Source organism: Cricetulus griseus, chromosome 2 (assembly GCF_003668045.3).
Source record: "Cricetulus griseus strain 17A/GY chromosome 2, alternate assembly CriGri-PICRH-1.0, whole genome shotgun sequence".
In the NCBI taxonomy this organism is placed as follows: Eukaryota; Metazoa; Chordata; class Mammalia; order Rodentia; family Cricetidae; genus Cricetulus; species Cricetulus griseus.
This window is the reverse complement of record NC_048595.1, coordinates 125,999,189-126,020,811: the sequence shown is the minus strand read 5'-3', so window position 1 is coordinate 126,020,811 and position 21,623 is coordinate 125,999,189. Positions and strand designations below refer to the sequence as shown.

The window sequence follows — 21,623 nt, the reverse complement described above, 5'->3', positions numbered from 1 at the left end:
AGGTCATCATGCTTCTGTGACTGTCTCCCCAGCCCCTGCTGCTTTTCATTGGCACCTAACCACCTCCCAGGATTATGGCTTAAATATGAATCACCTGCCCCCAAAGGCTCATGTGTCGAAGGCCTGGTCCCCAGCTGGTGATGCTATTGAGGGGATTGCATTGTAAGGGTGTGAATGTCTTCAGTAGACTAACTCATTAATGAGTTCATTTGCTGAATGGGTTTAGGAAATGGGGACTGAGAGGGATGAGTCACACTGGGTGAGTACCTCTAGAGTACATAGCTTGTCTGGACCCTCCCTGCAGTCTCTGCCTCCAGCCACCACAGGCCAAGCAGCTTCCCTCCACCACACTCTACCTTGCCAGAGGTCCAGAAAAATGGAGCCAAGTTACCACAGATTGAAACCATGAGTCAAACTCTGTTTTTCTCTGAGTCATTTGCCCTCCATCCCCTGTAGCTGGTCATTATTGTTATTTGAATGTGAAATGCTGCCCACAGGCTCATTATCAAATATATGATGGCGGTCCTGTTTCAGAAGTGTATGGGACTTCTAGAAGGTAGAGCTCACTGGAGGAAGTACATTACTGGGTCACTAGACTGAGGTTTTGAGGTTTGATAGCCTGACCCCACTTTCTGTTTTTTTTTTTTCTCTCTGCTTACAGAGTGATGTGATGTCACTCTCTCAATCCTCATGCCACGTCTGCCATGATATGATGGGCTATGTCCTGTCTGGCACTGTGAACCCAAACAAACCCTTCCTCCCTCGAGTTGGCTTTGTCAAGGTATTTTTGAAAGCAACAGAAAATGAAACAAAACCATCATAATGACAGAAAAGATGACTAACGTCCAGCATGCCTTGGGCAAGCCACAGGCAAGGACATCAACTTTCATGCACAAGAGGAAAGGGGAAGTCAGGCTGTGGCCACACAGCGAAGCTCTTCCTTTAGTCATCTCACAGGCCAGGTTCATTGAACAGATATCCTAATGGTCAAGAGGCCAGCACTGTCCCAAATCAGTACCTTTTCTACCCAGGGCAGAGGCAGAATCCATAATGCCAACTCCCTGTGGGAGGAACAGAAGCACTGGCCACAGGTACAATTAAGGAATTCTGTGAGAATGCCAGATCCAACTCATGGGACACTACACCCACCCACCTCTGCAACTCAGCTCCCAAAGTCACAGGTGATAAGAACTTCCAGCCTCCATGTTACTCCCCGATGTCCAGTAGAGTTGGGGACAAAGGTCCACTGTGGACAGGAGAAGTCAAGATGGCAAAGATGAAAGGCAGCCTTTACCTGGAATATGACTTGACTGGGTTCTTGGCCTTCAAAAATAGAGAATGTCATGGGCTTCAGGGGACCGCTGAACTTCCCTTCTTGGCCATATCCACTTGTCTGTTAATAAAGAAAGAGAAAATGAGCACATACAGTGAATGTATGCATGTCTATCATGGTTTTATTTGACTTTCAGAAACAATGTGTGGAGCTAAAAAAAAAAAATGGTCTAGTTTCATTAAGGGACTCTCCTACCCTGTCAACGTTGTCTGCCATGAGCCTCACATTGCTGTTTCTCATTTAACCATGACAGCTGCCATCCCATGGGAAGAATCTCAACTCCCATGTTACAAAAGAAACTTCCAAGAATGAAACCGGAGTGAAACATGGTGTGAGAGGCAGGGACCTAACGCTTTGACCTATCTTAACAAATCTGTGGCCTCCCAGGAGTCACTCTGTCTTCTAAATCATTCATGGCTACACCAGCTTTTTGAAACCATTTCAAATGTTCTCTGACAACATTGTGCCCCATTCCCAGCATCTTGAATGAAGTTTATAGCCACCTCAAAGACAGGTGCATTTAGGTGTGGGTGGGTAGGGGTGGGTAAGGGGGGATATGTAGATAGCTTAGTGTAATGCTTCCTTAGCATATAATCACATGGTAAATTCTAGTCAAACTGGAACTGCAGCATTAAGAAAAGCTTCAATCAAGTTTACAATTGATAGCACGTTATGTTCATTTAAAACTAATAAAATCATGAAGTGTTTACTTCAAGCAGGGATCCTACATGGCTCTAAAGTCCAAAGACCTTAAAAATCTAAGCAGCCTCCAGGGTCACTGGAATCCAGGCCAGGCTGGTAAGGAGTACCAGCCTGTAATTGTAGTTTACAATTGCTAAAATGCTTTTCATGGCAGTCTGTCCTAAGCACATTTAATCCTGGCAATCACTGTACCTACTGGGGAAGTATAGTGCAGGGAGCCCTATTGAGACCAAGGCGCTGAAAAGTTATGTGTCCATGGAGTAACTAGAAGCCGGATTTGAACCTGCAACTCTGGAACCAGCCTTCTCAACCCATAGACATTATTGCCCATGGGGGGGGGGGTGAAAAGTGATGGAAGGGAAGGTGGCTGTAGTAGGGAGGTGCCTGAAGGTGTGGCTCCCACCATGCCAACCCCTGGAGATTAGTCCACAGTCAATGGCTGCCATCACTACTGTCCCTTACTACAGCTCCTGAAGGGAGATGGGGGCAGAGGAGAGCAGGTGGAGAGGCTTCCAGCCTTACACCCAACACCAGAATTCAGTGCCATATTCAGGCTGCTGGCAGGTTCTCCTTCCTAGGTGCTCCCTGGTCCTCCAGTGTGTGGCAGGGTGAGCTGGGTTAAGTTAGAGTCAGACACACTAACGGCAAATTTTGTTTCCCCTTCTTCAGGGAAAACAAGTGGATGCTTGGCATCAAGCTACTTCCTCCTGGGAATAATCCAAACAGTCAGAGGGCAAGGGACAGGGAGAGGTCCTAAGCTGCATCTCAGCCACAGGATCTTGACTAGTTGATACAGCTTGTCTAATAAAAGACAACAACAAACAAAAACAGAAGGCCTTTGATTTTTGTCTTCTCTCTGCTCAGTGTGGCCTTAGCCACTGCCAGTCTCTTTGCTGCCTTCCACCACAGAGGTAGGAAAGTTGAGGGTTCCCTCCCAGGCTCCCTTGCAGATGGAAGCTGAGTCACCTACTTCTTGTTCATGACAGGAGTGGGGAGGTAAGGAGGAAGATGAAGAGGCCAGGCCTTTGTTTCCTGATGGGAAAGGACGGTATACCTGGCATTTTCACCCTTCCTTGTGGCTCTCTGAGAGGCACTTGCCTTTATCTGCAACTGGAGCAGTCACCCTGAGCTGTGGGGAGACAAACCAGCTAAAACGATAGTGGTCCAAAGAGAAAAGCATTCCTGCCTCTGATATACCATGGTATGGTTGTCCCTGTCCTGAATTTGTCACTTGGACTTCCTGTTATCTATGAGAAATAACCCTCCTTTATTTAAGTTGCTCCAAAGCCCAATTTCATGTTGTTTGCAGCTAAAAGCATTTTTAACTTCCACAATAATTTTCTAGACTTTAGCTGTCTCCTCCTTTCTGAGATTGCCTTCCTTTGTGAACCTTTCCTTCCTTCTTCTCACGGTTTCTCCAGTTCCATTACTTACGAAAGGTGAGACAGAAGGGCATAGGCGTCCAGTGTCACTATGGTGGAGCTAAGACAAGGGCAGCATTTTTCTGTGGCTCTACCAGCAAGCTCCAAAGCTTGCCTCTGAGACCACCCAGTAAGCAATCAGCCTTGCAATTACCCACACCAGTGGAAACCTCATCAGGCCACGGACCTCACAAGCAAGGCTTCACTTTCCACATATGGACGAGCTAGCATACTGCAGGGTAAGAGAGGTGGTTCCAGGGTTCAAAGTTGCATCCTCATATCGAAGCAGCAAATCTGCCTTCCCTTCCATTAATATGACTATTGGGGCCATAAAGATTTCAAATTGAATGTGTACACTATGAGTCACCAAACCACACCGCCAGAGCTGAGATGGATGGCATGGTGGAAGTGGCAAGAAGACAAAGCAGCCTTCATCCAGAAAGAGAAATGCAAGTCACCTTCAACAAAGTATTACAACCAACTGTCATTCTCTCTTAGATCTCAATGCTGCTTCCCAGTTCATAACCATGTAATTCAAATCTACCCTGCCTCCTAGCTCTGTGCTAGCTGCTGAAGCTGCAAAGCCAGCTAAAATAACTGCCTTTATTATGGAGGTCAGGGTCCATGTAGTTATAGATGCTGGACATTTGAAACGTCATGATATTGATGGCTCTTATCTATTCAGTGCTTGGCTATGCTCCTCCTTGATCCGAAAGCTCCTATAAGTCAAATGCTAAGATTAAATCCATCCCAAAGGACAGAAAACTGAGGTTTAAAGCCTAAAGTGACTCAGTCTATTTCCTATCATAGGCAAGTGGCAGCCTCACATTTGAACCTGGCTCAGACTTTACTGTCCCCTATGATAATACAGGTAGAAAAGGATGTTTGAAAAGTCAAGAAGAACAAGGGTCAAATGAGGATGTTTGTCGTGGTCCTCATACAGCCCCCAGGCTGTGAGAATTCTAGGAGCTGAACAGCAGTCTCCACCTCAACCTTGAAGGAGAGTCTAGAAATCTTGGTTTGGTTCTATTTCACAATGTGAAAAAAAAAAAAAAAAGGCATGGGCGAGTGATGGAAAGACAGTATGTACATGCGTTGAAATATATCTATTATTATGCATAATGTATTGAATAAAACATTTAAACTATATTAACTATACTAAATTAAACTATACAGGCCCAGTGAGGCTTTTTGAGGACTTAAAATTTGGTGTATTGATTTGAGATACCAGAAAAAAGGAAGCAAGATTTTAAGTAAGGCAATCTAAATATTTCCTTTTGTGGAAAAAAAAAGTCAGAACTACTCCTGAAATCTTGATTCCTCAGACAGTTTAATTTTGGACAGCCTTCTGCACCTCAGGAGTCTTGTGAGTAAAGCAGGAAAGGTACCTGCTGTCTAGCCAAGCTCAGTAGCTGGAGCCCAGTTTCCTTTCAGTTCTATGCTCAAAGCCTGTCAGACAGCAACAACGACACAAGATGTGGCTAAAGACAAATGCAACTAGGAACCTCCGAGCCACTTACTAAAATAAAAATACAGAGTATACAATGGTAAAAACAGGGGGAAAATCATTTCTTGTGCTTTTGTGGCTGGCTTTCATGATTTCTTTAAAGTTAAGTGAGTTCCAGCACAACCTCCAAAGCCACAGAGAAACCCTGTCTCAAAAAAACAAAATAAAGTTAAGATTAAGTGACAGAGACTGATAGACACATCACTGCAAATCCTCTCTTCAGCCAGAGGCTACAGGTGAAGGGTGGGTCAAGTTTAAACTCAGGGCTGTAGCTAAGTGGTATAACACTTTTCTATGTACAAGGGCCTGGGCTTGGGCCTCAGTATCATAAAAATAAACCACAAACATTGAGCTAAGCCTTGCCCATTACATGGCTTATTGCCTTCTAAGAACTAAGGATAAAATGTCCCCTTCACCTGATGGGCAACCATGGGGCTTGGAGTCACTTCATTAGATACATCACATGAGAAGATAGCACATCCATTCTCTATGACGACTTAATTTTGGTAGATTACCCTAAAAAGAAGTGGTGACAACCATTCTTTCCACGGTATGGGGTAGAAAGATGTCAGAAAATATCCCTTTGTGCTTACCAAATATAGTGTGAGAAGACACAGGGAGTGAAGCCGGGTGGAGGTCATTGCTATCTTCACTTGGACGCCTGTGAGTGAACCAGAGATAAAGGGTATTAGTTATCAGACTGTCAAATCACATCTTTCCAATAGTCAGGATCTTTGGATGCTATCCTGTCATACACTTAGCAAAATAGGGTCCTTAGAGGCCAATTCTCCCTTGTGTGGAATGGCCAATCTTCCAGAAGCTTCTCTATCCCCATCTATAACAATGCACCAGTCAACATTTCCAAATGGGCTCTGTAATTTCATTTCTGTGATTGCCTCACTTCACTTGAGTGTCTTATATCATTGGCATAACGTATCTCTCTCACTCATTTTTGCTCTGTGTTTGCTTTATAGTTTTTATTCATTCCCATAGCTGAGGAGATGTGCTGTGGGGGATGCCAGGATAGCTAGGTCAGAGAATTTCCATGGTTCAACTCTGCAAATGCATGAGATTCCTCAAGTGCAGGGAAGCCAAGACCATTGACAACCCTCGGCGACCTCGCCAGCTGCCCCCTTGGTCTTCTGAATATTATTATAGCCTGTGCTTTGGATTGCTCCAAAAGAATGCATACTATTTCCCCACCCCCTCTTAGAGCTGCACATTTTCACCCAGTCATGCGTCGAGACTGATTCCAGTATGTAAATAAAATTCCCACTTGGCCTGCAAAGGAGCATGGCTGCCTATTATAATATCAAAATCAAAATAAATAAAATTTAAAAGAACAAGCAAGGAACCAAAATGTATTCATTTCACTAAAGTTCCAAGTCAGTTTATCATTATACCAGGGGATTATGGATGATGCCGGGTTAGTTCATTCTGTCATTTATTTAAGTTTTTCTACATTGAATATGTATTACTAATATCAACAGCATAGAAAACTGCTTAAAACTTTTAAATCCCCTGGAGAAGAGAAGCATGCTATTCCAGTTTAGCCTTACAAAAGTCCTGGTGGATACAAACAAGCTGTGTCATCACCTTCAGACCTCCAGGTTGGAAAGCCCTGGAAGTTGACGTGGAGTGGGACAGAGGGTGGCACAGAGCCAAGCTGCCCGAGTTGCTGCTTTATTTCAACCATAAGCAAACAATTTCACTGCTCTGTCCCCCAGTTTCCTCATGAGGAAAATGCCTAGTGGTTATATAATAACAGGCATGAAGTAAGGGATAATAAGGAATTTTTGGAATGTCATGGAATTGTTCAACTTAAAGTTGAACAATTTGCCTAAAGCCCCTTAGGTAAGAGGTGGCCTGGGTGGACATCCAACAAGGGAGGTGAACTCCAAATTCCAAATCTTCTTCCCGTTCCTGCTTCTATGTCGATGTGATAGTAACAAAGACACACACATAGCAACATAGGTGGAAACATTTATAGAGAGTACGGTTTTCACATACCATCTAAGTTAAACAACCCACTCTTAAGTTTCCATGACTATTTTAAGAAAAAGCTAGAATTATAGTCCTTCTGGACTCTTAGATTCATTAGTTCCTTGACTGTTTAAAATTTAGTTTTTGTAACAGAATAAATTTGGTAGACATGCCAAATACTTTAGATTAAACTCATTATAATTAAATACAAACAAGACATGTTTTTTAATTATTGAGAACTGTTTATTTGACTTGGGAAAACATTCAAAGAAATTATGAGTCATCCGTATTCTAGAATAGTATGAGAGGAAATACAAGCAGCCCCATATATCCACAAATTCCTAACCTGCAGATTCACTAGCCACAGATAAAAAATATTGGAGGTAGATGGGGGCACTAAACACATGAGGAAGTTGTTTCTTATCACTTCCAAGGCAGGACAAGATGATAATGATTCCTATGGTATTTACAACGAATGAGGCATTCAGGTTGGTGAGATATCCCAGAAGGAAAGTGTGGCACTGAAAAATAAGATTGCCATGAGTGGGTGACTAGAAACCATATGTCAAGCCAAGTACAGCAGACTTGGAAGACAAATACTTCAAGTTTTCTCTTATATGCAAAACCTAGCCTTAAAATATACTGGACAGTGGTGGTGCACTCCTTTAATCCTAGTACTCTGGAGGCAGAGGCAGGCAGATCTCTGTGAGTTCAAGGCCAGCCTGATCTTCAGGGAGAGTTCCAAGATAGCCAGGGATACACAGAGAAACCCTGTCTCAAAAGAACAAAATGAAACAAAAAAGCAAAAGATGTGAATGCGGTTATGTATTCCGGGGTGCAAGTCCTGAAATTAGAAAGGCAATTATGAGAAGAAAGGAAGAGATTTTAAAGGATGCGGCCAATAGAGCAAAATAATACCGTCAAGACCGACAGGAAGGGGAAAGGAAAACAGCTGGAGCTAACCTTAAAAGTTAATTACTTTAAAATTAAAACCAATTATGCATTTAGGTAATATTAACTGGTTTAGAGTGTACAGGAAGAGGTGGGTGGTTACAGGCAGTGTCACACCCTTTTTTCCTAAAGGCCTGGATCTGGTATAAGTAGATGTCCTAGATATCAAAGGGACCCTCATGCATACTGAGTGATGTGTATTCTTAAGTTTAACTACCTTTTTTTATTTTTTTTTTTTTTAGGTTTTTCAAGACAGGGTTTCTCTGTGTAGCTTTGAAGCCTATCCTGGCACTCGCTCTGGAGACCAGGCTGGCCTCGAACTCACAGAGATCCGACCGCCTCTGCCTCCCGAGTGCTGGGACTAAAGTCGGGTGCCACCAACACCTGGCGCTTAACTACCTTCTAAACATGATCAAAATCCACATGACTAGTTATCAACCTACAGTTTCTTGATACAAGTAAAACAACAGCACTGAGGCATTGGCTTCCAATTCTCAAATTCTTCCCCATCCAGGATCTTCACAAGCTAGACCAACTCTCTCAGGCTTATCTACCACTCCCTCTCCACACCCTGGCCACTGTGCACTTTGCCCAGATCACTGGATCTGTGTCCTGCACTTGCTGCTCTCCCACCTGCCACAGGTCTGAGGCACAGACAATAAGCAGCAGGAATTTGCTTAACAAAGTCTGGATATAGGCTCCTCACTCTCCCTTTGCTTCTCACCATCACTGGGCTGATGGTCCAGCTCCCTTATTCCCTTATAGATGTTGAGTCAGACTTCTTAAATAGGATGCTAGGAACTTGGCTCCCAAAACAAGGAGAACAGGTCTGCCATCGAAGAGCTGGGCCTTGACTCCTACCTTCTTCAGGGAATCATCCTTGACTCCAGACAGAGGTCTCCTCCTTTTTAACTTCCTGGTCTTATTATTTATCATTACTTGATGGATTGTTTTATCTATGCTTTATTTATTGGTGTTACTGCCTCTACTAAAACATAAAATCCTGTGCAGTAGAGATCTTGTTACTTTTTTAACCTCCCAGAGTGCTTCATACCATAGTTCACATATATTAAGATCTCAACAGATGTTTGTTAAATTATACAGCCAGTCATCATTGTCTAACATGGAAAGCCTATTAATTTGTTCTCATCTATAAGCTTTCAGAATAAATATTACTCTCATAAAAATAACCATTCACTAATTTGAGATTTAAAGCATAATCTTAATGCTTAGTGCAGCAATTCATTTTTTTTAGTTGATGAATGGGGTTATTTCTCTGTTAAATTCGATAAGATTTTTGCTCCAATAAATGGTTGAAAAATAGTTGGAATATGTCCTCTTTCACTGAACTGACTTTTTTTTTCTTTTTTTGGACTCTTGAATCTTTCAAAGAAATACAAATTGACAGAAAAACCAACGTTAATAAAATGAATTTCTTATCATTGTCAGGGAGTTAAAACAGATAGTGATCAAAAATCACCTATTCATCATTTGCATGTAGTATTACCTCTCACAGGACTGTTTCCTGAGAGAAATAGAAATAACCACTTGCCACATCTTTGTAAGGAGTGTCATGACATATTTGAGGACAATCCTCCACACCACGAAGTTGTAAGAAGCATGGAATATGGAAACTGATTTGTTGGGGTCAGGTGTCTGCCCTGACTAGGCCCTGGTCACCCGGCAATGAGGGTATCCACCTTTGAGAGTCTTGGATTAATACCAGGACGGGATGTGGCATTCTGAAATCTGTGCTTTCTCAGTCAGAACTTTAAGCACCATTGGCCTGGATATCACCTTTTACAGCCCACTTCTGACAGCCCCACTCTTCGAGCAACAGGCCCCAAGCAGTCTCCAAACAGGAACAGCAAGTTGAAGCCTTTCCCCAAATGATTCAGAGCAAACTATGCCAAGGATAGAATTATGTCGGAGAACTTTGTTCTCTCAGACAGGTCTTGCTTTGACTTCCTCTTTGCAGGAACATGACTCACTAGGTGGATATCAGACCCTGGGTCATGCCTAAAGCTTCAAAATCCACATCACAGGACAACTTGGAGATACCACCTGGACAGAGCTTAGTCGACTTTCAGATAACTCAGCGGCATCTCATCTGAAGGTTTGACCCAACCATCTGCTTGAAAATTTTTCTATTGTCAAGGTCTCCCTCAGGAGCAAAGACCAATTCAGACAGTTCTTATGGTGACTGTCTGAAAGGTCAAGTGTACCTGCTTTAACAAAGACCAAAGACTCTGGGCTCTTACTGAGTTTTGAACAGAAGACCTCAGTCACCTCACCCAGCAGGTGGCTTATCAGGACCTTGACCTTGAATGTGGAACTCTCTAGGGGAGTTGCCTTCACTGAGTCTCCCGTAGTCCACTGTAGCCCGGAAGTCACAGTCATCCCTGCACACTATATGAGATCACAACACAAAGGCACTTGGCACTCACTGGAAACAAGCCACACAGCTCTGAGACTTTCACGTGAATTATCTTATGATTTTTTCAGAGGAACCCTATGAAAGCAGATACCACATGCATTTGAGATGAAAATATCAAAAGGCAGAAGTCTGAGAGCTTAGAGACTTGGCTGAGGTCACACTGTTCATTTCTAGGCCTGTGCTCTAAACCACATGCTCTTTCTTCTAGCCTGTAAGCTTCACTTTCATCCATTATATCCTTCCACAAATTTAAGAAGATTTAGCTTGTACTTCATGGCTTTTCTTCCTTTTCCTGCACTGTGTCTCACCCTGCCCTAACACACATGCCTCATACCATGTGTGCCAAGGCAAAAGTTGTGACAGCCTGAGAGATTTTGTTCTTGTATGGAACATATTTGTGTATTGTTCTTTCTTCAAATCCCCTCTGAACCTTACTCCAGAATTTTTAACCAAGCCCAATGTGATCAGCTATTGATGTTTCTTCCTCCCAAGTTCATATGTCACAGTGCTAACTCCCAAACTCCTCAACTTGTTTCTTTGTTTTGGATTCTTCATAGAAAATGAGGTGAAAATGAGGACATTAAGGTGGGCCCTCACCCAGGCTGCTGCTGCTGTCTTTATAAAAATGGGAAATTTAGACACAGATTCCTAGACAAGAAAGAAGACTACTTGATTACGAAGGCAGCCATCTGCAAACCCGGAAGAGAGGTCTGGAACGGAACTTTCTCCGTGGATTTCAGAAGGAACCTTGCAGACACCTAGGTCTTAGACTTGAGCTCCAGAACCATGTGATGTTGAAATCTGTTTCAGCCATTCATTCCTGACTTTGACTGAACAAGGTGCTGCCTTGTTCCTAGGACAGGGGTGGCCTCAAAGGAGACTTTATGATGGCAATATATATTATAGCATCCCCAAAGTGACACTGGAAGCACAAACATGAGCAATTCTCTTGCTGGTCTCTAATGCTTCTAAAATGTTTTCCACCAGCTGAAGACACTCTTGTCATTTCTCTACTTCCTCTGAGTAATTACAGGGACTTCCTAGGTCCAAACCTACAGAAACTCAACATGCAAACATTACCTACACACACACACACACACACACACACACACACACACACACACACACACACACACACACACACCTGTTGAAAAGCTAAGTGCTAGGCAAATCTTAAATAAGGTCAGTCATCGATAGTCCTTTTCATTTGGGTTTTTGAGGGAAGAGAATGTGGGCTTTGAAATAACTTATTCAACACTGAGGAATGAGCCATGCAAAAAGCAAGGAAGGCGTGGGAGAAGGACAAAAAATTAGTTTATCACAGGGTCGTGTGGGCAGTAGAGGATGTGACTAGACCCATAACACCATCAGGACTAAACAGTGCTGCTTAGCCTGTGTGTCATTTGTTTTACAGCTGCATTGTATATTGCTAAGAGCAGCATAAATTCTAAGGCAAGGCCAGATATGAATAAAGATCAGATTAAAGTTGGCTCACACCATTGTTCACCAAGCCATGCTGAGGTCACCCAAGCCCATCTTTCTGCTCTGGCTCACAAATCACTGGCACCAATTACTTTGCTTAAGTAGGGGCTGACCAATTTGTACCCTTGACAAATTAGCCACCCAATTAAGGCAACTCTTAACAAGCTAGAAACAAGCACCCAGGCATAAAATGAGGTCTGCTGCCTCACTCTGCAGACTGATGGCTCCTGGGGTGGGAAGTGACAGTGTGGTGTGCTTAGAGCTGAAGGAAAAGAAAAGAAGGAAAGAGGAAGGAAGGGGAACAGACAGCCCCACATCTACCCCAGACCCCACAAAAAAACAAGCCTTTTGGTCTCACTAAACTTCACAGTATGGATAAACTGGTCTATGAATATGAGAATCTGGGTCTATGTATCCAAAACAGGAGGTGATTATTTTATCAGCAGGTTCATGAATTCACAAGAGGATAGCTAGTACCCTGGAGAAGGTAAAAATTATTTAAATTTATAAGATTAATGATAATAGGAATTACTAATGTAATTACATTTATTAAAGAAAAATAGAGCTCTTGAGAATATTTTGAGGAACATTGTCATGGTCTCCATGCTGGCTTTCTTTTCACCTAGCATGCTCACAAACTAGACAAGGACTGGGTCGGGTGGAAAGCAAAGGATTCCACTCAAAGGCTCAAGGGACATTCTAGTTTCGATAGCTAGAATGAGAAACCCAGAGATTCAGGCATTTGAACACTTGATCCCCAGTTGGTACAGCTTTGAGGGAGGAAGTAAATCACTCAGGGTGTGCCTTGAGGGTTCACAGCCTTGTCCTACATCCAGTTGATTCTCTGCTCCTGTTGCAGTTGAAGATGTTATCTTTCAGATTCTTGCTCCTGCCACCATGCCTACTGCCTGCTGCCAAGTCCCACCTACACCCTCCCAGTATGGACTCCCCCTCCCAAAACCATAAATACTTCATTAAAAGCTGTCTTGATATTTTCTCACAGCAGCAGAACAGTAACTATTGGAGAAAGTATCTAATACTCTAGTCCCAAAAGGAAAGGTGCCCCAAGTCATCAGAAGGATGGGGACTTGGATGTGCACATAGCAATGTGCTTCTCACCTATCTTAGTCCGGGAGATAGGAGTTAGCCCTGCTTCTCCTGGTGGGAGCAGGTTGCAACCCAAGTGAACTGGGAGAGGTGCAGAAGTACTCCATATATAGTAGACCACTACCGTGAGGGTCCTCTGTGACCTAAAGACAGAGGTAGGGATTGCTATTTCTCATAAAAGATGGCTTGATTTTTTATGAAGGTTTCTTTTGTATTAAGCATCATTTCTTCATGTGGACGAAGCATAAAGATCGCACAGGCTGGCCTACAGAATTCATTAAGAGATAATTCTAAATTCCGTTCTATACCACAAAACCAAAACACTAAAGGTTGTAAAAAAAAAAAAGTCACCATTTGATATTGTACTAGTTAATGACCTTGAGATGTGTGTGTGTGTGTGTGTGTGTGTGTGTGTGTGTGTGTGTGTGTGTGTGTAAGCAAACATATAGTCATGCTCAAGTGAAGGGGGTTAGCAGTCTCCCTCCAGTCATTAAATCTTAACTGATGACTATGCAGAGGAGATGAAGCAAAAATGAATTTAACTTAATTCTGCCTAATGAAGGGTACCTAACCCTAAAAGGTTTATAATGACTCAAATGTCTTTTAAAACTTGTATTTACTCAATGCACTTTGGAAAATCCATTCATTTAAATACTACAACCCTGCCATGTGGATCTGGTTATCATACAAGGCAGGAAACTAAACTCAGAGAAGTTAAGGAAAGGTTTTCCTGACTGAAAGTAAAGATCCACGAAGGAGCCACATGCTAAGCAGCATGCATGGGAGGAAGATGTTCATCTTTAAACATTTTCCAGAACACAGATCTAACACTCTGATTCCCTTCACTCCAGAACTGCATGTGACACTTAACTACCATGAGTGTGGCCTGGATTTAATCCCTAGCATCAGAGAAAAAATACCTATAAGTCATAATCTTTTCAATATGGTAAGAAATTATTGAATCTGAGTATCTTGAATAAAATTCAAATTGTCATCATTACAGAATATTTTTAAGAAGAATTAAGGTTTTCTTTCACCACCTATGTAACTACCAAGCATAGCTTAGTCTGTTATATATTGCTTACATGAAAAATATCTGTTTTAATATATTTAATACTTGAGCTACTTGGTAACTATCTGATTGTGTTAAGTTAATAAAACTCAAAGTGAAGCAAATATTCCCGTTTGTTTCACAACTTACATATGGCAAATAGATCTGCCCCCAAGAAAATTCTCTACATCTTTCGTTGTTTAGCTACTCAATGAGTAGGCCACAGAAAAGCTAAACCCATTATAAATTAAACACCAGAGATTTCTGAATGAATACAATTTTATGCCAACAAATAAACAAATATTTCTACTTCTATTTGCATGTTGTTTTGGTTTGGTTTGGTTTGGGTTTTTGTAGAACAATGGTCAGCATTGTTTCCCAGAGTTACCTCTCTTACCATAGAAGTGGAGCATGTTTTCTTTCTAGATGCCTCCTTTGACAGTAGGACACGGTTTATACTTTGACTTTTGAAAGAGAAAGAAATTACTGCAAATTTAATGTTCATCTTCAACAGCTATAACTTCCTTCAGGGCTCATCTGAGTGATCTTCAAACCTCAAGGCTTACATGGGAACCACTTGAGGGACTTTCAACCTTTGAGTGTTATCTATCAGAACCCAGTCACTTTATCATCCTTATTATGTCAAATCCCATGTTCTTAACATAGGTGTGTGTGTGTGTGTGTGTATGTGTGTGTGTGTGTGTGTGTGTGTGTGTGTGTGTGTGTGTGTGTGTGTATTCAATGTAGGAAGATCTTTCTAGAAGGGTGTGGTGTTACACACCTATAATCCCAGCATGCAGGAGAATCACAAGCTCATGGGTAGCCTGCACCACATAGTGAGTTCCATCTAAAAAGACTTTTGTTCCTGTGGTATTACTACTTTTGTCTTTTTTCCTCTACAGAGCAAACAGCAACACCTCAACTTGACCTGGCTCAGTTACCCGGACTTTCTCCTAGAAAAGAAGCCAATGTTCACTGAGTGTCTACCATTGCAGCAAGCACTTTACCTATGCATTTGCTTCTCATGATCCACATTTAGGCAGGTTATCTGTTATCTAAATGGAAAAGATTAGGGTTCAGAGGGCATAAGTACTCTGCTTCATGCACTCTAGCCAATCAATGATGAAACTGGCCCAACCCAACTGACCAACCCCAAAGGCTCATAAAGTATATGTCCCACGGTCAACTGTAGAATCCCAGGAAAAGGATTCCTTTTATTTCTTTAGAAAGCCTCAACATTGCCTGATTTTCTTGTAATCTAAATGTATATTCTGTTCTTTTAAGCAAGGCCTTGTTTGAACTTACATTCTTATAGAAAAATAAAGACAGAAAAGTATCAGAGAGAGCATTGCCCAAACAGTCAGCTTGGCCCACCCTACTACGGGGAGCTTCTGCTTCATCCCTATAAAGTCACCTGTAATCAAGAAACATAGGCAATGATCAAGTCCACAAAGATTCCAAGTGACACATGACATCCCAAGAATCCCTCATGAACAAAGAGCTCATCAGCCATGAGGGGAACCAGAAACTTGCTCTCTCTCTCTCTCTCTCTCTCTCTCTCTCTCTCTCTCTCTCTCTCTCTCTCTCTCTCTCTCTCTCTCCCTCCCTCCCTCGATCTCTCTCTCTCCCTCCCTCCCTCCCCACCTTCCCCCCTCTCTCTTTCTCTTTCATACACACACACACACACACACACACACACCAGTCATCCTTTCCCGACTGTGTGGCAAGACTGATTCTCTCCCTTTAATTCGTATTCTAGAACTTTCTTTTAAAGTCTTCTTTCTCCTCTGTGCCATCCCTTCCCACCATGTCCTAGTCAATAGTAAGAATCAGACCCTGGATTTGCCTTCTCTGAAAAGTAGACAGAGCAATCTTTAAAGACATCTGAGTGACATTGCCGTTTATGAGCCTAAGAGTGTAACTCCAATTTTGCAATGTAAGAGTTCTGGAGTGTTGTCAGACGAGTTTTAGATGCTAATTACAAATAATGGCTATTAATACTCTTTTACACTTCAGAGAACCCAGTATTCCATTTAATTCCACTCTAGGCTCAGTTCACCCAGAGCTACTTCATCCAGTGAATGTCTGCAATGCAGACTCATGAAAAGGAACTGTTAGAGAAAGAAACTGTGTCCTCCTACAAAGCTAATGACACCAGGCACCTTTTCCAGGTGTAGCACTACACCTTGAAGAACACATTTATCCAGCCCTTTTTAAGTCTTCCCCACCACTCCCATCCCACCACCTAAGTTACTATTTTTAAAATAAATGTTACTGAAACAATGGTGAGGACGATCCATCCTTACCTTTCTGTAAGTAAGAAAATGCTGCTTAGATGTTGTCGTCTTCCATTCAACTGTAGAGATACTTGCTGCAACTGGAGAACCCCAGGAGACACTTCCTCTACCTGCTCTGTTCCTCTAGCCTCTCCCTTCACCTCTAGTCAAACATTAACCACAAACATTTTTATTGATCCCCAAGAGCCACTGGCACCATTCAATCCAGGAAAGGGGTTACTTTATATGCCAAAAGGCTCCCTTCATACTCAGCATGCTTTAAAACTCGTTGCTGGGCTTTCATTGTTGTTTTTTGTTTAATACACAAGCAAACTAGAAGTTAAGAAGTTAGAATGGTGAAACAAGCTGGCTGAGTATTCAGCTATCTCTGGAGTGTGAGCCCTGTGACATCCAAGAGAGTTGTCTACATTTTATGTCAACACTTAGTGCAGTCTCTACAAAGGAGACCATGCAAGAAGCACATGTGTAGGTTCCATATAAATACAAAAGACAAGGCATCAAGTCTGGTGACAATGCAGTCCCCTGACAAGTGACACTGGCAAGAGAGACTATAGTTGACCCAAGTGGCATGCTAAAAGACATAGGGCTGTAGACTTTTGAAAGCCAGGGATTCCGTTCAAAGACTACATGAAACAACTAGAACTTTCCATCAAACAGAAGCTAACCCCACACACAATTCAGGGAATGGTCTTACCTAAGATTATTCCAATCTAGTCAAAATGCTGTAGAATAGTTTTTTGTTTATTTGTTTGTTTTTAAGCTAATGTTACAGATGTCCTAAGTCAAGGCTTTATTCTGACTGATGGCTAATTCCTACACTTTAGTGGCTCTGGGAAGCTATCCTGAAAATGAGAAACCATGCCAGTAAGATATCACACATGCCAAACTATGTCAAACTTCTTCCTGTTTCTGGGGACCTTCTAAAGTGTACAGAAATGGTTCCTGGAGAAGAAAGAGCCTTGTTGCCACCATCTGTATAGCCCCATTTTGCTGGTCGTATGAGGGAAGCTGTCTTTTCTCCAAGGAGCCTGAGCTGGTGTCCTTTCCTGGGGCTACCAGCACCTAGTCAATGATGAGAACACAACCTGGTGCTGTGTGTTGGCCATCCCCAAGCTCTGGAGGAATGCAGTTCCATCTTGGAGTCCTGCTGGCCTGACATGAACCTCAGCCTTGAGAACATGGGCTGCAACCTGCAGCACATCAGTGACCAGGAAAACATCTCCAAGCTAGCCCTTCTTGGAACACACTCCCCCTCTCAGGTTCGAATGGTGGGCTAGTTGCCTGGCTTGGACTGCAGCCCAAAAAAGACAACTTCCCACAGAGCCTCTTTCAGGGTGTGGTCCCTGGGAGGTTGACCTATACTTACTCTAGTGCATGGCCCCACATCCAAGAGTATAGGAGCAGCACAAACTGGACTCAGTGAATGATACAACACACACACACACACACACACACACACACACACACACACACACACACAGAGGACAAGAAGTTGGGGAGTGACAGCTGGATCTTTGAGGAGTTAGGGGAGGAGTAGGGGAGTCATATTATCAAAATACATTGTATGTATATGTGAAATTCCCAAAATATTAATTAAAATATTATATTTTTAAAAACAAGTAAACAAGAGGGTATGAAAAATGATTTTAGCCGGGTGGTGGTAGCAAATGCCTTTAATCCAAGCACTCAGGAGGCAAAGGCAGGAGGATCTCTGAGTTCAAGGTCAGCCTGATCTACACAGGACAGCCAGGACTACACAGAGAAACCCTGCCTGGAAGCCCCCCCTCCCAAATGTTTTTAATTGTAGATAGCTTCATGAAGGTGAAGAAACATTTTAGCACTTTTGTCTGTAATAATATTTTAGCCACTCCTCTAACATTAGTCATAGAAATTGCATAAATAATATCTCATTTATCATAATGTTAGTTAGCAAAGGTATAGGTAGACTTGCAGAAAAATAAGAAAACAGAATTGTTCTTAAATTTTAAAGTGTGGTACATTTCTGTCATATTTACCCTTTAAAACTCAGGAAATGGGAATCAATGAATGCTGACATTTTCTGTTTTTAAACACTTGAAATATTTTTCTAAATTTCGAATTATATACTGTGTATCAGCCTATCAACACTAGCCTTCCCTAGCAGAAGTGTGTGGAAATATTCTAATTACTTACTATCTATTAACTTAATGATGACAAAAAAAAAAAAAAAACCTTTGCCATCCACCTTCTCTTAGGAACCACTTCTTAGACCTGAATGCCCTTTGGTTACATAATTTAATAGTTCTAAACAGTCAAGCTTACTCATCTACAGACTCTACCAGCTGGCAAGAACCCAGGCAACCAAATGACTCTGTACACCTTCCAATAGTTTGCATTGTTATTGTTCCATATGTTTTCAGTTGGATGCTGCAAAACTGATTTCCTGCTAGTCAATACTTTAAGATGAAACCAAATCTTTCCTAGTTCCTTTCCTGCCCAGGACAGGATCTGTTTCGTGACAAATTCAAACGCAATGGCTTCCACTTCCCCATAGTTCTTATACCTGGTTCTCAGTTTGTTTTGAGGTCCTTTTTGTTGTTCTTGTTTGTTGTGGTTGTTGGAAATTTTCTAAGCCAGATTAACTAAAGGTGTCATTAAAAGATTTTGAATAAGGAGCTAAACAATAGCATTGAACCATACATACTGCTTGTCTTAGTCACTGTTCTACTACTGTGAAGAGACACCATAATCAAGACAACTCTTATAAAAGCATTTAATTGGGGCTGGCTCACAGTTTCAGAGGTTTAGTCCATTATCTTCATGGCAGGGAGCTTGGTGGTATGCATGGCAGACATGGTGCTAGAGAAGTAGTTGAGAGTTATATCCTGATCTGCAGAGAGAGAGAGAGAGAGAGAGAGAGAGAGAGAGAGAGAGAGAGAGAGACTCTGGACTTGGTATAGGCTTTGAGACCTCAACAAGGCCACACCTCCTATTCCTTTCAATCCTTTCAAAAAGTGTCACCCCTGGTGACTAAGCATGCAAAGCTATGAGCCTATGAGGGCCATTCTTATTCAAACCACAACACTGCTGTTGAAAAACTTGTAGTTGACAGCCACCTTACACTGGCCCTAAAAATATTCAATTAAGAACTTTGAGTGCTGGAGAGATGGTTCATTAATTGAGATGCATACCACTCTTCCAGAGGACTGGCGATCAGTTCCCAGAAGCCAGGTCAGGCAAACTCAACAACCTCTTGTAATGCTAGTTCCTGTTGACTTCTGCCCCCCTTGTGTAAATGCACTCATATGCACAAACCCACACACAGATCACAATCAAAAACAAACTTTAAAATAAAAAAAGTTTGAAGTGAATAACCAAACCCCAAGCCCCATGTCCTCCTGACAGAGATAGACCCAGTCAGCAGCAGTTCATTCCACAGATAATTGAGTTATCTGTAATTGCTAGTCCATGCAGGTCCTTAATCAGGCTCCTGTTAACCAGATGAAGAAACTGAGTCTCGAGTTGTAAGTGCTTGTATTCCCAGCTGTGTACTGGACAGATGCCTGCTGGGCCTTCCAAACCTGAAGAGTTTTCCAAGCCAAGCTCACCCAAGGTGCTGGCTCAGTAGGTCTAGGGTCCCAGGGAACTGGCATTGTCCAAACACTCTAGACTTCTGACACAGGGGGCAGAAGCCCTCCCATGAGCTGCACTGGCCCAGTGCTCTATCTACCAGTAAACACTCTTCAGCAAGGCCTGTGCTTGTTGAGATATTTTCCCACCATGGAGGAGCCATTCCTGAAGAGATATCTCTGATAACAATCAGGCCGGATCTGGCATACACAACATGCCCAGCAAGCCACAAACATTTTTTCTCACAGTCAGCTAAACCCTTGATTTGACCTTGTGTGTTCTTTAAATTCCAAGGGCTGATAGAGATCTTGGTTTTCTGAGACCACTCATTGGATTTCACCAAACAAGCTGTTGCTTACATAAAGCTATGGGCTCATATCTCTGCATCTGGCATCCTCCTCCATCACCACACAAAAACAGCACTGGCCAAGATGGGCAACCATTGTCTTTTGTGAAATTCAGATCTATGCCTTTACATTCCCAAAGCATTCATCACCATCACTAGCTCTCACTGAGTCACTCTTTCCCCAAGGTGACCTCTCCAAAACTGTACTGGCTTTTCCTTTATCTTTGGAGACAATCCCTTGCAACTGCATATGTGGGACTCCATGGGTCCAACCCAGATTATCTTGCCTTGTACCTCATTCTAGGAGACTGGACGTATCAAATTTTTCTCTCGAGCTCAGGTCTCTCTTCTGGTCAGAGGTCTGACCATCTATTTACCCACAGCTGTACCTACATCCCATAATCACAACAAACTCCACTATTCACAGTTAACATTTTTTAAAAAATTTATTTTTTATTATGTATGTGTGTATCTGTGTGTCCATGCATTTATGTGTGTGCATACACATATGTGTGGGGGTACCTACAGAGACCAGAAAAGGACATCAGATCCCCTAGAGGTGGAGTTAAAGGCAATTGTGAATTTGTCCATGTACATGCTGGGAACCAAACTCCAGTCCTCTGCAAGAGCAGCAAGTGCTCATAACCACTGAAATATCTCTCCAGCCCCAACCTTACTGCTCTAATTCCTCTAAAACATGTCCCTTCTTCCATGCTACCCCTTCATGATAGTCCCAGCATCCCTCATGGCTCGTGCTTAGCCAGACCACATGCTGTAAATGGCTCATTACTCTTGTCCCTAACAGGGTTATTTCTCTTTTGTGTCATAACTCAGGAGACCAGAGAAAAACTCCTCCCTTTTGTCTTCCAGTTCAGTAAGCCCAGTGTCCACATCAACCCAGGAAAACTTCTGAAAAACCACTCTACCTTAGAACCGGAATTTTCCAGATGCCACATGACAGGGACTGAAACATCACAATTATCCCCTACTCAGCTCCTCAGGTAAAGGAGACCCGCAGGCCCTCCATTAAAAGAAGGAGGAGGCACATTGCTGGGTCAGATTCCTATAACATCACCTGGGTACATGCTGAGCCCTAGTAAACCCCACCCAGTTTAACCTTGATTGGGTGGGCATACTTCTGAGAAAGGCTTTTTATTCTGGGATCTTTCCAATTCTGTTCCTCCAGTCATGGGAAACACAATTTCATAGAAGCAGGATCGTATCCAACTATACCTACAAGACAGAGGTTGTAAATGGAGGTTTCTTTCCCTCCCACTAGTTCCCAAATAAGTTCTCAGAAGCTTAATATTAATTATAATTGTTTGGCCAATGGCTCAGGTGTATTGCTGACCAGCTCTCACAATTAAATTAACCCATTTCTATTTGTTTATATTTTA

The 21,623-nt window shown here is 42.4% G+C and overlaps 1 protein-coding gene across 1 annotated transcript in view; it reads right to left on the bottom strand.

Moving 5' to 3' along the window:
• Cdh17 (cadherin 17) overlaps positions 1 to 21,623 on the bottom strand; it is an 80,932-nt gene that overhangs the window by 42,359 nt on the left and 16,950 nt on the right. The window contains exons 2-3 of the mRNA XM_027403525.2: positions 5,557 to 5,624; positions 1,295 to 1,393 (exon numbers count right to left, since the gene is read on the bottom strand). Coding sequence (XP_027259326.1) covers positions 1,295 to 1,393; positions 5,557 to 5,624 — 167 coding nt within the window. The remainder of the gene's footprint in view (positions 1 to 1,294; positions 1,394 to 5,556; positions 5,625 to 21,623) is intronic.